This window comes from Hyalella azteca, unplaced genomic scaffold (assembly GCF_000764305.2).
Source record: "Hyalella azteca isolate HAZT.00-mixed unplaced genomic scaffold, Hazt_2.0.2 contig168, whole genome shotgun sequence".
NCBI classification, from domain to species: Eukaryota; Metazoa; Arthropoda; class Malacostraca; order Amphipoda; family Hyalellidae; genus Hyalella; species Hyalella azteca.
This window is the reverse complement of record NW_025930528.1, coordinates 54,131-71,285: the sequence shown is the minus strand read 5'-3', so window position 1 is coordinate 71,285 and position 17,155 is coordinate 54,131. Positions and strand designations below refer to the sequence as shown.

Genomic DNA, 17,155 nt, shown 5'->3' with positions numbered 1-17,155 from the left:
TACAGGGTGACACAAAAAAAACAGAGCTCACTAAAAGTCTTATAACTCCTGAAATTTTATTCAGTTTGAAACAAAAATTCTATGGAATTATGTACAACCTATGTAGCCAACATCTGCAAAATCTCAATTCTATACCACAAAAACTCTTTGTTCTACAGCCGCTCAAAGATATGTTCCAGATCTGTCTCTTATACACATCTAGATGTGTATAAGAGACAGTCTCTAGCATGACAGCCACTAATTGGCACATCTCTAGCATGACTGCCACTGATTGGCACATCTCTAGCATGACTGCCACTGATTGGCACATCTCTAGCATGACTGTCAATGTTTGGCACGTCACTAGCATGACCGTCACTAATTGGCACGTCTCTAGCATGACCGCCACTGATTGGACGTCTCTAGCAAGTCTGCCACTGATTGGCACGTCACTAGCATGACCGCCACTGATTGGCACGTTTCTAGCATGACCGCCACTGATTGGCACGTCACTAGCATGACCGTCACTAATTGGCACGTCTCTAGCATGACCGCCACTGATTGGCACGTCACTAGCATGACCGGCGCTGATTGGCACGTCTCTAGCATGACCGTCACTAATTGGCACGTCTCTAGCAAGTCTGCCACTGATTGGCACCTCACTAGCATGACCGCCACTGATTGGCACATCTCTAGCATGACTGCCGCTGATTGGCACATCTCTAGCATGACTGCCACTGATTGGCTCGTCTCTAGCATGACCGACACTGATTGGCTCGTCTCTAGCATGACCGACACTGATTGGCACGTCACTAGCATGACCGCCACTGATTGGCACGTCTCTAGCATGACCGCCACTGATTGGCACGTCTCTAGCATGACCACCACTGACTGGATTGTTCCTTTTCGGAGGTTTCGTCGCCAGGTTTGGTCGCGGACACCAAACTGTCAGTTTTGTGGTCATGTTGGAGAAGACCGGCCTTGAGAACAGCCATAGGCATACGCTCATACGGTTACACGAGGATAACATCAGCCATAGGCCTATACTCCGATGGTTACACGAGGATAACATCAGCCATAGGCCTTTACTCCGACGGTTACACAAGTTGCTTTAAGTTACACGACACCAAGTTTGAGGTGTTGAGGTACAGAGTTGCTGCTAAGTCGGGTTGCATCACTTCTACCAGGTGACATTGAGTCACCAAAATTAAAAAGCGATATGTTCGCGATATCGCAATGTTGATGAATACCGAAGCCAAGTTTGACAATCACGTTGCGGCGAAAGGTGTTTGAGGCAGACAACAGATGAGGTTGCAGATTTGGATTATCCGAACATGAGAATCGTTGACGATGTCTATGCTATTCCCCTGAGTATTCCGAGCTCTCGTGCTTCCATTTCAGTAGTACTGCTGCCAGCTGTGGACGTCTTCCACAGTGGATGCGCGCTGACCTCGATATTAGGCAGACCAGCGAACATTCATGTCAAAGATAAGCGAGTAACGAGATTTGGAATACAGGCAGGTGCTGCAGCCCCAGATGCAGTACATATTAGGGAGGAGAAGGCCAAATGTAACATAATCATGTTACAATTCTCATCATGTCTCTGATAGGCCGCCTCTGCCCCACTACCATCAAGTTGATAGAAGCAGCGGCATCTCTCATCAGCTGGCACTATACTGAAGGCATCAGTTGAGCTTCCTGATGTCATCAGCTGGCCCAACTGAGGGTATCAACTGGCCCAACTGAGGATATCAGTTGGCCCAACTGAGGGTATCAGCTGGCCCAACTGAGGGTATCAGCTGGCCCAACTGAGGGTATCAGCTGGCCCAACTGAGGGTATCAGCTGGCCCAACTGAGGGTATCAGTTGGCCCAACTGAGGGTATCAGCTGGCCCAACTGAGGGCATCAGCTGGCCCAACTGAGGGTATCAGCTGGCCCAACTGAGGGTATCAGCTGGCCCAACTGAGGGTATCAGCTGGCCCAACTGACAGCACATGCGCTAATGCGTTTTGAGAGCACACCTGCCGACGCAGATCAGTGAACCGTGCAGTGAACCGTGCAGTGAACCGTGCAGTGAACCGTGCAGTGAACCGTGCAGTGAACCGTGCAGTGAACCGTGCAGTGAACCGTAGTGAAAAGTGCAGTTGGCATCGTTAAGGTCAGCAGTGAGAGGCAGTGAGCAGTGAAGTATGTAGTATAATGGTCAGTAAAGTGAGCAGTGTAGTTTGTTGCATTATGAACACTGCAGTGAGGGAGCATATAGCAGTGCCGTGAGAAGTGCAGTGGTCAGAACCACTCGATACCGGCGCTGCAGTTCTATGGCTTCTGGCTCGATCTTTACGACAAACTTCGGCATGGTTATGCGGCACGGAAATGCTGCACGGCACAGTAATGCTGCACGGCACGGTAATGCTGCACGGCACGGTAATGCTGCACGGCACGGTAATGCTGCACGGCACAGTAATGCTGCACGGCACAGTAATGCTGCACGGCACAGTAATGCTGCACGGTAATGCTGCACGGCACTGTAATGCTGCACGGCACAGTAATGCTGCACGGTTATGCTGCACGGCACTGTAATGCTGCACGGCACAGTAATGCTGCACGGTAATGCTGCATGGCACGGTAATGCTGCACGGTAATGCAGTACGGCTGCTACATACAGTATTACATGCCACATGTGGCGAGGAGGCAGATAATCACACCGCCACACGCCACATTCTCAGTCAGTTTATTGCGGCGCGATAAGGAAACTTACGAGCAAACTTGAGGCGGCGCAGCGAGGGTAAAGTTGCCTCAAGTTTAGCAAGAAGTTGAGGGGAGGCGAGGGCTGATGGAACCTTGCAATGAACACGCACTTTAAAACTTAAAAATGCTTGTATTATATACCATTGGAAACCAAAACATGGGGAAAAAACTGCAAACATGTGAAAGTAGCAAAATTTGACACATCAAATATTGTTGAGATATTATTATTTCATATAACCCGATGTCTACTGGAAATGTTGTTTTTTTTAACAAACATGAACCAACACGATGTTTGCTTCATCTGCATATTAAATTCAAGTTTGCATCCGGCGGCGAGTGAATTTTATTTTCAGGAATAAATAACCTCGGATTCATCGTCCTATGGAATGCAATATCACTTTCGATGTCGCGCGGGACCGCGCGTCTGAATTTCGGGCTCAATGCAATAAATTTCAGAATCGTTTGGGTCCGAGTCGGGTCCTGGAGCGCAGTTCCCGCAACCCCAGGGTTCCAGGAACAGTTCTTGCGGCCCACGGGTCCCAGGGAACAGATCTTGTGGCCCCGCGTCTGCGGCTGTTCACGCGTCTCGTTGGTTCTGCAGCGCAGTAATCGCGATACCTGGCTTTTGGGGCGCAGTTCCCGCAACCCTCGGCTCCTGAGACGCAGCTCCCGCAACCTTCGGGTCCTGGGGAGCAGTTCCCTCAACCATCGGGTCCTGAGACGCACCTCCCGACACCTTCGAGTCTTGGGGCGCAGTTCCAGCAGCCCACTTGTCTCAGGGCGCAGTGTCCGTGGCCCCTCGGATCCTTGGACGCAGTTCCACGGCTCACAGGTCCTGACAGGCCAGCGTCGTGTCTTTGGTGTGCGGTCTCGTGTGTAGAGGAAGCGACACGCAGCGCGATGTTGCGTGTCGTGGGTTAGGGGCGAGTGGAGGAGGTGCAAAGGGTGGAGTAAACGATAGGATGTACAAGAAGGAGATGAATGTTCATGTGGGGGATGCATAAGAAGGGAAGATGTGAGAAGGAAAGAGGCATGAGGCGAAGGTATTAAAACAGGAGATGAGTGAATGAGAGGTGTAATGTGAATGTGAAAGTGGGGTAGGAGAATTTGGATGTCAAATGGAGACATGGCAGATTTAGGAGAGTTTTGATGTAAGCGAGGAGATGTGAGAGATTCAGTTGAGAGTGGCTCAGTTGTGATAGGGTCAGTTGAGAGAGGCTTAGACGTGATAGGTTCAGTTGAGAGAGGCTCAGATGTGAGAGGTTCAGTTGAGAGAGGCTCAGATGTGGGAGGTTCAGTTGAGAGAGGCTCAGATGTGGGAGGTTCAGTTGAGAGAGGCTCAGATGTGGGAGGTTTAGACGTCATAAGGAGACATGTATGTGTATGTGTTCATGTATGATGAAAGGAGAAGAAGCGGAGATAAACGAATGAATAGCGTATAGGCTTCGACGAAACTATGGACGAGGAAAAGGGGCAATCCAACGATCTAGATTTAAAATAAAGATTTGTATTATATGGTATATTATATTGGCACATAGGGTTTGGTCTCATGTGCTTGAGAAGTAGAATATTGTTTTTGCTGCTCTTATGGAAAATTTTCGTTTTTAGAACAAATGAAAAAAATTATTTGCAATAAATGGAATGTGTTGTGAACGTTGGCGTGGCGGTCCGAGCCATCGAGCGCCATTAACGGGCCGGAGGAAGATGCTAAGATTGCTGACTGGTGATAGGTCAACTCTAAATGATTGATCAGACTGATGATGGACCAACCACCAATGATAGGTCATGCACTGATGATGGATCTGACACTAATGATGGATTAGCCACCAATGATAGGTCATGCACTGATGATGGATCCGACACTAATCATGGGTTAGCCACCAATGATAGGTGAGACACTGATGATGGATCCGACACTAATGATGGATCAGCTACCAATGATTTGCAGATCAGCAGCCAATGATAGATCAGCTGCCAATGCCATAAGCCACCAATGACATCAGACCCAATGATGGATCAATACCCGATGATAGATCATCGCTCAGTGACGCAAGTCATCGAGGGACGATGAATGATATCGCGTCAAGACGCCTAAAGACGAGGCTCAGCCGCCGGTCAATATCGATAAAATGAAGAAATATTTTCGTTTTTTGTCACGCCGCAAGGAATAACTCCACGTCCCACTGACCCACTGCGTCCCGCAGTCCCACTGCGTCCCGCAGTCCCACTGCGTCCCGCATTCCAGTTACTGGGATCTCACTGGCCGAAATTTGCATTAATTTTGGATTCCAATTTTCATTCAAACCCACAGTTCGGAACCAACAGTTGAAGCGACGGGTGTTTTTATCGTAAAATATGTAAGCTAGTGTATTTGGTTTATGTTTATTTGAATTTATTGACATTAATATGTATTTATTTGCATGTATATGCATTTAATTGCATTTATCCACGATTTTTTCGAGGCCAGCAGCCCTAAATCGACCACATTTCCTTCACGTCACTGGGTCAACGTTAGCCGTTTGCCTTCGAATGGCCGACGATTGTGGGAACTGAGACGTAATTAAGTGATTGGCGCGTCAGGCAATCAAATAATTATTGGCCGATCACACAATCATCCAATGATTATCCGGCCTCGCAGCCCTTCAATGGTTTTCTAGCCTCACATTCCAATGATTGTCTGGTTGAGGCCATTGCAAGACCAGCGCTAAGAAAAAAGCCTGCCATCAATAACAGGTTGGTCTTGATGATCAAGACGGACCTTGATGGCCGTCATAAAAACGGTGCTGTTCGTGGAGTCTTAGTTAGCGTCTCAGACGTAGCAGCCCCAGGCCACGCTGGAGTGGTATTCTTTCTCCGGCAGGCACGGTCACGGGAAGAGGGGCCCGTGGAACATAACTTCTTTACATGTATCTTCAGTTGGGCCAGCTAATGCCCTCAGCTGGGTCAGATGATGCCCTCAGTTGGGTCAGATGATGCCCTCAGTTGTCAGCTGATGTCCTCAGTTGGGCCAGGTAATTCCCTCAGTTGGGCCAGCTAATGCCCTCAGTTGGGCCAGTAGACGATGCCCTCAGTTGGGTCAGACGATGCCCTCAGTTGGGCCAGACGATGCCCTCAGTTGGGTCAGACGATGCCCTCAGTTGGGTCAGACGATTCCCTCGGTTGGGCCAACTGATGCACGATGCTATTTACTGCACCTTGCTGATGGTGCAGAGGTGGACGATAAGGGATTGTATTCAGGAAGACGTCGACGACTGCAGCACAGTTCGATGCTACCAATCGATGAACAGTTCGTGGAGTCCAACACGAACTGTCAGTTATCTGTAACGATTTCAATTAACAGAGTAAAATGAGAGTAAAAACAGGCATGCAAGTGACTCAAATGAGGAAAAATAGATAAATTGGACAGGAAAATGAGTTTGGTACTGTTCAGATGTTGTTCAGCTGTGAACTAGAAACAATATTGCCTCGAAATGTCAAGATGAGAAATGATTTATGTGTCTTTCACTCGTGCCCTTTCGCGTCTGACACTCTCTTGTGACCCACTTTTTCAGACATGCTTTTGTCTGTCCCTACATTGGCTCACTTTTTATTCGTTTTAAATTTGCTTCATCCTTTCATTCAGGTCCTTATAATTTCTGTCCCTGTCACATACGTCCATCTATAATCTGTCCCTCTCACATACGTCTCTCTCTAATTTGTCCCTCTCACATACGTCTCTCTCTAATCTGTCCCAGTAGTTACATAACCGAGCGCATGGCGCCATTTTCCATAAACAGCTTAAATCATAGGTTACCCCAATCTTACCCTCGAATATTACCAACAAAATTACCCAATTACTCCTGAATAAAACCTCCTTCAATATTATTACGAACAATTACCCTCAAATCTTACCCAACAAAATTAACTAATTACTCCTCTCACATACGTCTCTCTCTAATCAAGCCGATGGTTATAAGCCAATGCCCTCTCACATACGTCCCTCTCTAATCTGTCCCTCTCACATACGTCCCTCTCTAATCTGTCCCTCTCACATACGTCCCTCTCTAACCTGTCCCTCCCACATCCGTCCATATGAGACGTGGCCCGCCGTGTTATGGTGAGCACAATTGTATTGTAGCGGCGCCTGCTTTTGTTTCAGTCTCCCCTCATGCGACAGCCTCTCTTGGCACGCAAGGAAGATTCGCCGTTAATAACATTGTGCAAATGATTAAGCCTTCTGTTAAATGTTATTATCAAAGAAAAATGTTGATTTGTAAGCATTTTCTGCAATGAAATTTATAACAGAAATGCGGATGATGTTTTTCAGGGAAAAGAATCAAAAGGCCAAGAAAATTCATAAAATTTTTGGAAAAAATTTTACAAACCCGCTCCATCAAATCTTGAATGAATAATATTAAAAGAATTTCAGACATATGTCATAAAATCGCTAATTTCCTCTGTAATTTCCCCGATTTTAGAATTCTTAGTTGATATGTTGAGTGAGCATTCGAATTACGGTATATTATATGTAATATTGGCTCTTCCTGTAATGCACGAAAATTGTAACTCTTGTCCTTGAGCTTGAGTTCTTACTTCAGGTTTCAGGAAATTCAATATGAATCACAATATACGGATGAATAATCTGTGGCATAATGATCTGGCATGCGTGCACTTCTTTAAGGATTATTTTTCCAATATTCGCATAGCATTTAATAATGTTCGAATAATGTTAGTTGTTATATCGGCCTGCAGTAAATTGTTAACCTTATATACTGGACTACATGCGATTGTAAATCTGTCTTCAATATTAGGTCATCCATTAATGGTAAGTTAAAAGCCAATGCACTAATTTTCTTTTCTTTATTTAAAATTAGCGATGACGTGCTCTGCATGATAAAAATTATGATAACATTTATTATTAAAGAACTTTTTTATGATAAAAAATGTTAACTGTTAAAATAACATATTAAATGATAAAAATTTCATTATGATAAAATTTATTAGCGACGACGTGCTGTACATGATAAAATGTACGTCTTTAACAATCCAAATGGTGCTTGTGTATCAGAACGATGAGCATCAGCTCAACTATGAGATGTAAGTGCGATTGTTGCGGTCTGTTGTAGCGTCTGTCTATGTAGTTTATGTCCATATTAAAGTTAAAATAATTTATTTGCAGAAATGTTTTCCTAATTGAATTGGACGCAAACTTGAATCTCCGTAAGTGAATAAAATAGTACATTCATGACAGTCTTCCTACCGTTTACGGCAGAACGTTCTAATAAACCAACGTTCTACTACGTTCTAATAAAGCAACGTTCAACTACGTTCTAATAAACCAACGTTCTACTACGTTCTAATAAAGCAACGTTCAACTACGTTCTAATAAACCAACGTTCTACTACGTTCTAATAAAGCAACGTTCAACTACGTTCTAATAAACCAACGTTCTACTACGTTCTAATAAAGCAACGTTCAACTACGTTCTAATAAACCAACGTTCTACTACGTTCTAATAAACCAACGTTCCACTACGTTATAATAATTGAACGTTCAACTACGTTCTAACAAATAAATGTATTTATATTGGAGGCAATTGCAAATTATTACGTAGGCGTTGTTTAGCAGAGCTTAAGTAGCCGCCTTCCTCGCGCGTTTTCTCAAGACCACGGAAATGAAGGCCTCTCCGCCGTGCCTTATCTGCCGCTGTTATCGCACTGCAGGCTGTGCAGAGTGTGCAGAGTTGGGAGAGTGTGATGTGTGCAAAGTGTGCAGAGTAGGGAGAGTGGGCCTAGTGTGATATGTGCAAAGTGTGCAGCGTGGGGAGACTGGGCCCAGTGTGAAATATATAGAATGAATCAACTGTTCCTGCGTCCCAAAATCCATTAGCATACTATTACAAGAGAGTTGTCACAGTGTGCTAATGTGATATGCGTTGAATTTTCAGAGTTTTCAGAGTGTGCAGCCTGTAGAGAGTGTACTCACTGTGCAGAATGCGCACAGGGTGAAGCGTGTATATTGTGTGAACAGAGTGTTGAGTACATATTACACAGCATTCTTCTAAGTATACTGAGTACAGTGTACATATTATACAGCATTCTGCTAAGTATACTGAGTACAGTGTACATATTACACAGCATTCTGCTAAGTATACTGAGTACAGTGTACATATTATACAGCATTCTGCTAAGTATACTGAGTACAGTGTACATATTATACAGCATTCTGCTAAGTATACTGAGTACAGTGTACATATTACACAGCATCCTGCTAAGTATACTGAGTACAGTGTACATATTACACAGCATTCTGCTAAGTATACTGAGTACAGTGTACATATTACACAGCATTCTGCTAAGTATACTGAGTACAGTGTACATATTACACAGCATCCTGCTAAGTATGCTGAGGGCAGTGAGGCGTGGTGCTCTGACCATAAGCATTGATTTAAGGAATTCTAATATCTAATTTTTAATAATTTAAATGACCCAAAGAAGTAAGTAAACGGCTTTTACTAGGCGACCTACTAACGCAAGACTCAAATGTCTGAATTAATATTAAAATTTAAAATTCTACTATTCTATCAATTATATTTTCCAAACACATCATTAAACGCCAAACTAACGTATGTTGCAGCAGTAACTACGCTCATAAAATAATGGGCTATTTTTTCCCAAAGGCGATGCACTTTTACAACCGCAGCACGAGCAAAGTGCGGACGTTACATTTACACGGTATATTTCCGGGCCACACTAGGTCTGGACGATTTACGTACTGGAAAAAATTGCTTCGCTATTTTGAAATATCTCACTAATTTGCTTGAGTATTTTGCTTGAATATATGGGGCTGGTAGTGAAGGTCGTAAGGAGGCTCGCAATCTGAGCAATGAAGTCATGTCGTCATAAACAAGCAGTGAAGTCACGGCGTCATAAACAAGCAGTGAAGTCACGGCGTCATAAACAAGCAGTGAAGTCATGGCATCATAAACAAGCAGTGAAGTCACGGCGTCATAAACAAGCAGTGAAGTCACGGCGTCATAAACAAGCAGTGAAGTCACGGCGTCATAAACAAGCAGTGAAGTCACGGCATCATAAACAAGCAGTGAAGTCACGGCATCATAAACAAGCAGTGAAGTCATGGCGTCATATACAAGCAGTGAAGTCACTGCGTCATAAACAAACAGTGAAGTCACGGCGTCATAAACAAGCAGTGAAGTCACTGCGTCATAAACAAACAGTGAAGTCACGGCGTCATAAACCAGCAGTGAAGTCACGGCATCAAAAATAAGCAGTGAAGTCATGGCATCAGAAACAAGCAGTGAAGTCATGTCGCTATAAACAAGCAATGAAGTCACGTCGTCATAAACAAGCAGTGAAGTCACGGCATCATAAACAAGCAGTGAAGTCACGGCGTAATAAACAAGAAGAGTTAGCGTGCCGTGACAGCGGGAGGGCGTGGCACGGCTCCATAATGTCGTGCATCTTGTCGCGTGATGGCCGTGCTGGCAGGCCCATGCATGACGGCCTATCATGCAAAGTTGTAATTTTCACGCGTGATTATCAGGCCTAGGGCCCATACACAGCTTTTTATTGGTAATGTCAGAACGAGTTACATTGAATTTTATTACTCGCTTATTTAGGTTTGAAATATTGTTGTATAGAGACCGAGATTATTGAATGTTGAGCTTCCATGTAATAGTGAATGAACTAAGAAAGATAATTAAATACTGGTATTGAATTCCGTAGACTTAGGTTCCATATTTTTATCTAATATTATTCTATATTGTAGGTTTCAGACATTGTAATTGGTACTCGGATTAACGAGAGCAATAACTTTCACGGAGGGAAATAATATTTGTCAGAATGAAATTAATTTGTGTTTGTCGTGTTTCTCTGTCAGGCGTACAGATTTTATCCAGCGATACGTACGGCTTAGTGCGATACGTATGGCTTAGTAACAGCAACACGGATGGCTTAGTGCAACACGTATGGCTTAGTAACAGCAACACGCACGGCTTAGTAACAGCAACACGTATGGCTTAGTAACAACAACATGAATGGCTAAGTAACAGCAACACGTATGGCTTAGTAACAGCAACACGCACGGCTTAGTAACAGCAACACGTATGGCTTAGTAACAGCAACACGCACGACTTAGTAACAACAACACGGATGGCTTAGTAACAACAACACGGATGGCTTAGTAACAGCAACACGGATAGCTTAGTAACAGCAACATGTATGGCTTAGTAATAGCGACAAGAGAAAATATAACTCAGTACTCAATGCAGTGAGTGACAGAGAGCGCATTCTCTCAGAATCGACGAAAACGTGAAGTCACGGACGGGCGGACGGACGGACATGAAGAGCATAATAGGGCATTTTTCCACAAATGAGAAAATGTGCTAAAAATATTCCTGTTTCAGTTTTGTCAACAATTTTTTGCTATCATAAATGACTCCATACGATGACCTCCGTAGATCCAGGCCTGAAAAATCCTACATCATCGATCAGGATGACGAGACGCGCTTGCCATGCAAGAAATGACGGAGCACTGAGAGAAATAGACGGGTCATGTTGTGCAAATAGCCACACATTTTATTATTTGGGTCGCTATTTAGTGACACACAAGTGCAAAAACACACTTTTTTAGTGTATCACTGCGTAATCTTGAATCGCTACAAATTCTGTTGCACAAAGTGTCCATGCAGAGCCTCTAAATTGCATAGTGAATATTACGTTAAAAAATATTTTATTCAAATAATAGAGCAGCCAAACAAAAACTAGTTGAAGGATCTTCAAGCAATGTAATGACTTGTTTGAAGTATATTGTTCTTCATAATTGTTTCGCTATATGACCGCGGTCAGCTCGTGAAATTACGTCGAAATAATTTCATGACGAATTCGTCAGTAAATTTCGCATCAATATTTATAAATGTGCGCTATATCATAGAAACCGATGCTTCCATCTCATCAGGATGATGTCTATAATAAAATGTTATACCATTATTGAAATATAATATTTCGCCTATAACCACAGTACACCTTTACCTCATGATCTCATTGACCCCATAGAGCTCACTAGTGACAGCCACTCAGTGACAGCCACTCACGGGTGACAGCCACTCAGTGACAGCCACTCACGGGTGACAGCCACTCAGTGACAGCCACTCACGGGTGACAGCCACTCAGTGACAGCCACTCAGTGACAGTCACTCAGTGACAGCCACTCAGCGACAGCCACTCACTAGTGACAGCCACTCAGTGACAGCCACTCAGTGATTGAGCATACACCAATAAAAATGTCTCCGTCATATCATGCAAATCATGACTCACTCTCTGACCGTAGCACAGATACGTCTTTATATCAGGCTAAGCGAGGCAAGCTTGGATATTTTCTCGCATTAAGTTTGTCGCGGCATTGCACCTGTAAAGTCATTACACTTTTATTACATTACGGTTATTAAGACATTACATCTGTTATGTCAGGATTCTTCCTCATCACATTTATATGAGGCCCTCATCACATTCATGTGAGGTCCTCATCACTTGAGGTCCTCATCACATTCATATGCGGCACTCATCACATTTATGTGAGGCCCTCATCACATTTATGTGAGGCCCTCATCACATTTATGTGAGGCCCTCATCACATTTATGTGAGGCCCTCATCACATTTATGTGTGGCCCTCATCACATTTATGTGAGGCCCCCATCACATTTATGTGAGGCCCTCATCACATTTATGTGAGGCCCCCATCACATTTATGTGAGGCCCTCATCACATTCATGTGAGGCTCTCATCACATTCATGTGAGGCCCTCATCACATTTATGTGAGGCCCTCATCACATTCATGTGAGGCCCTCATCACATTTATGTGAGGCCCTCATCACATTTATGTGTGGCCCTCATCACATTTATGCGAAGCCCTCATCACATTTATGTGTGGCCCTCATCACATTCATGTGAGGCCCTCATCGCAGTCATGTGAGGCCCTCATCGCAGTCATGTGAGGCCCTCATCACATTCATGTGAGGCCCTCATCACACTCATGTGAGGCCCTCATCACATTTATGTGAGGCCCCCATCACATTCACGTGAGGCACTCATCACATTCATGTGAAGCCTTCATCACATTCATGTGAGGCCCTCATCACATTCATGTGAGGCCCTCATCGCAGTCATGTGAGGCCCTCATCGCAGTCATGTGAGGCCCTCATCACATTATTGTAAGGCCCTCACCATATTTATGTGAGGCTCTCATCATATTTATGTGAGGCCCTCATCACATTTATGTGAGGCCCTCAACACATTTATGTGAGGCCCTCATCACACTCATGTGAGGCCCTCATCACATTCATGTGAGGCCCTCATCACATTTATGCAAGGCCCTCATCATATTTATGTGAGGCCCTCATCATATTCATGTGAGGCCCTCATCACATTTATGTGAGGCCCTCATCACATTTATGTGAGGCTCTCATCACAATTATGTGAGGCCCTCATCACATTTTTGTGAGGCTCTCATCACAATTATGTGAGGCCCTCATCACATTTATGTGAGGCCTCATCACTTGAGGTCCTCATCACATTCATATGCGGCACTCATCACATTTGTGAGGCTCTCATCACAATTATGTGAGGCCCTCATCACATTTTTGTGAGGCTCTCATCACAATTATGTGAGGCCCTCATCACATTTATGTGAGGCTCTCATCAAAATTATGTGAGGCCCTCATCACATTCATGTGAGGCCCTCATCGCAATTATGTGAGGCCCTCACCACGACCCTCATAATTTTTCCCCTCGCCAGGAGGCTGCGAGGCCACGACTCCTCCCCTCACCTGCTGCGTCCCCGCCAACATGAGTGTGGCCCGGGCTATATATGAGGTATTAATAATAAAAATATAAACGATGCAATGAAATTATTTATTTTGTTTCAATTAAAGTTTCCGATTTTGTTCAATGGCGACAGGTTGCTGGGGGCGGATGTCACTTCGTAGAGAAATATGTGAGTAATTGAATGGAAAAGTTCTCGTGGACGAAATAAATATAATAAAATTGGTACAATTCAACGTTGTTTTAATATTTTAAAATTAATCAAACTGTCGTTTTTTTCCGGTGCCTTTGACTTTTTGGAAGAGATACAAACTTTTAGGTGATTCTTTTTTTATATGCTTTTTTAATATCACATAGCAGTGATTAAGGCCAAATTACTGCTTAATTAATGCACAAATTAATCATAGTTATTATGATTGAGGAAAGGTAACGAATGTCAGGTTTACTAGTCTTATATGACTTAAATTGGGACCCGCTTCCTTATAGTCTACTTCATCGTAAACTAAAGCATTAACTTCATGATTATGACTACGCCGACATAAATAAATCCTCAATTCGTACACAATCCACGATTTATTTAATTATTTATATTAACCGTTACATATAACTTTTAATTTGTAGTAAGAATATTTCGTGCGTTACAGGTTCGTCGGTGAGCGAAGGTCTGGCGACGCCGCTGCGCAGCGTGCTGACCTGCTCGGTGTGCAACCAGCGCTATGATGACACAGGCCGCCGACCTAAGTTCTTGGTGTGCTTCCATACAGCCTGCCAGACATGCCTCAATAAGGCCTTCAAACAGGGCAAGGTATGTGCCTTATAAGGCCTTAAATAGGGCAAGGTATGTGCCTTATAAGGCCTTAAATAGGGCAAGGTATGTGCCTTATAGGGCCTTAAACAGAGCAAGGTATGTGCCTTATAAAGCTTTAAACAGGGCAAGGTATGTGCCTTATAAGGCCTTCAAACAGGGCAAGGTATGTGCCTTAGAAGGCCTTAAACAGGGCAAGGTATGTGCCTAATAAGGCCTTCAAACAGGACAAGGTATGCGCCTAGTTAGGCCCTCAAACATGGCAAGGTATGAGCCTTATTAGGTCTTCAAGCAAGGCAAGGTATGAGTCTAGTTAGACCTTCAAACAGGTCAAGGTATCTGCCTAATTAGGTCTTCAAACAGGGGCAAGGTGCCCAGACCTAATATAACAATATTGAAGATTAGCACAGTGTTATATGCTATTCTAGATTGCGACTTCAATAATATATGGTAATTGGCAAAAAGATTACCAAACTGCAAAGATTTGCTAGAGCAAAGCGTCGTAAACTTCTGTGGCCATTTTCCGCTTTGATCAAGAATGAGATTGCATGTGCGCTTTAGTTTGGCTCACATTCCTTTCCATGGGTAAGCTTGCTATAGTGCATAGCAGTCAAGTGCTTAAAGCAATAGCGCCGTACGCGTACACTGTAGAGACACTGCTGAAGTATGCTTAAGTTAAGCCTGGTCATACCAGATCCTGGGCCTAATCCACTCATGTTGTAACATTTCTCCAATCCCTTAAAAAATAAGTAATAAAATAAACGAATGAACAAACATACCCCTCACATAACCTCATTAGCCGCAATAAGTTTGTGAGCGTGAATAGGTTAGGCCGAAGTAAGTAAGGATTGAAGACGGATTCAGAACTGCCTGTTTACTAGCATGATGCTCGGACATTTTTTGAAGGCCTACGGGGCTGTTATCTTTAATTACTGCGTCCCTGGCCTGTATTACGATGCTCCAGAGTACTCTGCAGCGTCGAGCTCAACTGCCGAGTCAGTAATGCTTGGCTTTTGCCCCATAAATAATTATAAAAAAACTCTTCAGTTAATTGGCTGCTGTAATTTTATTCTATATTTCCAAATTAAGGCACTGTTTTTAATAACCCGGTAAAGACCCCATTTTATTTCATTATTTAACTGCGCTACACCCAAAGTTAACTCTTATTCAACTTTCTAACTGCATGGACCATACATTATGACATACGAACGTGATCCTGAGGAGTGGTGGTTCATTCATCAAACTTCCTTGAAGGTAATTCGATTAAGTTTTTTGAATAACTTTTGATTTAAAACGAATGCTCTAAGGCTACGGACCAAATCATGTTCTACCTAAAGCATCATTCATTCAATTTGGGAAAATAAAGACGCTTTTCTTTGGTCTATGTATAGAACCTGTAATAAGAAGTTCTGGTGGAATGAATCGAAATATTAAAAGTTGGAATGAAGTTAACTATTGTTGTGTTCATTGTGGTGACGTTCATATATAATCAAATATTTTTTACAATTAAATCTAATTCTAAATTTCAAAATATTTTTATTATTTCAATTCAGAGTCTTGAACGAAACCGCTACATGCTCTTTCCTGCGTTCCTCCCTTGCAATATACATGTTCCCCGACAGTGAAGCCAGCCCCACACTGTGGGGAATGCTCATCTCGCAGCGAACTTCATCTCACGCATTGAAATTGAATTGAACATAACCTAAAATTTTCGAGAATAGACAAGTTTTAGGAAAATTGTAGTTCTGTTAAGAAATGAAACAAATTTTCAGGTGGCGTGCCCTACATGCAGCCGGCCAACGGAGGTGGAGTCGGTGTCTAAGCTGCCCGACAACACGCAGCTGGTGACACTAGTGCTGAACATGTCTTCTCTGAACCTGCACGAGGCAGTAGGTGAGCAGTGACATGTCTTCTCTGAACCTGCACGAGGCAGTAGGTGAGCCTCCGTGACATGTCTTCTCTGAACCTGCACGAGGCAGTAGGCAAATCTTTAACAGTTTTCCTATGAACTTGGTTTGCGGAAAACATAATTAATTCTTAATGATCTTCCATAATCTCCATTTTGGCAAGTAAAAGCAAAGGTCCCAGGACCATTTACTACATTGCTTAATAGTACATTGAGTACATTTAATGCCTTGAGTCCCCTGTTGTATAGCAAATGGAGCAAGTACACGGAGCGGCCACTTTTTCATCTATGATTGGCGAGTATAGCTTGAATAGCCATCAGGGATTGGCTGATGAAATTACGAACTCGTAACTATTTTTGATTACTCACTAGATTCATATTTTGACGTCACAAGGATTCCTAAAGACCCCGTTTACCATGCAGGTCCCCGTAAAGACACGTTTACCGTGCAGGTCCCCGTAAAGACACGTTTACCGTGCAGGTCCCCGTAAAGACACGTTTACCGTGCAGGTCCCGGTAAAGACACCGTTTACCGTGCAGGTCCCGGTAAAGACACGTTTACCGTGCAGGTCCCGGTAAAGACTCCGTTTACCGTGCAGGTCCCGGTAAAGACCCCGTTTACCGTGCAGGTCCCGGTAAAGACACGTGTGCCGTGCAGGTCCCCGTAAAGACACGTTTACCGTGCAGGTCCCCGTAAAGACACGTTTACCGTGCAGGTCCCGGTAAAGACACCGTTTACCGTGCAGGTCCCGGTAAAGACACGTTTACCGTGCAGGTCCCGGTAAAGACTCCGTTTACCGTGCAGGTCCCGGTAAAGACCCCGTTTACCGTGCAGGTCCCGGTAAAGACACGTGTGCCGTGCAGGTCCCCGTAAAGACACGTTTACCGTGCAGGTCCC

At 44.0% G+C, this 17,155-nt stretch overlaps 1 protein-coding gene and 1 long non-coding RNA gene across 2 annotated transcripts in view; both read left to right on the top strand.

Annotated features, from left to right (window-relative positions):
• The window catches only part of LOC125178851, an 18,240-nt gene extending 4,670 nt beyond the window's left edge, over window positions 1–13,570 (top strand). The window contains exon 3 of the long non-coding RNA XR_007157048.1: window positions 13,521–13,570. This is a non-coding gene — a long non-coding RNA (uncharacterized LOC125178851). The remainder of the gene's footprint in view (window positions 1–13,520) is intronic.
• Window positions 13,571–13,686: 116 nt separating this feature from the next.
• The window catches only part of LOC108677381 (peptidyl-prolyl cis-trans isomerase), an 8,048-nt gene continuing 4,579 nt past the window's right edge, over window positions 13,687–17,155 (top strand). The window contains exons 1-4 of the mRNA XM_018165590.2: window positions 13,687–13,718; window positions 14,191–14,351; window positions 16,124–16,244; window positions 16,887–16,944. Of these exons, the coding sequence (XP_018021079.2) occupies window positions 13,697–13,718; window positions 14,191–14,351; window positions 16,124–16,244; window positions 16,887–16,944 (362 nt within the window). The 5' untranslated portion in view covers window positions 13,687–13,696. The remainder of the gene's footprint in view (window positions 13,719–14,190; window positions 14,352–16,123; window positions 16,245–16,886; window positions 16,945–17,155) is intronic.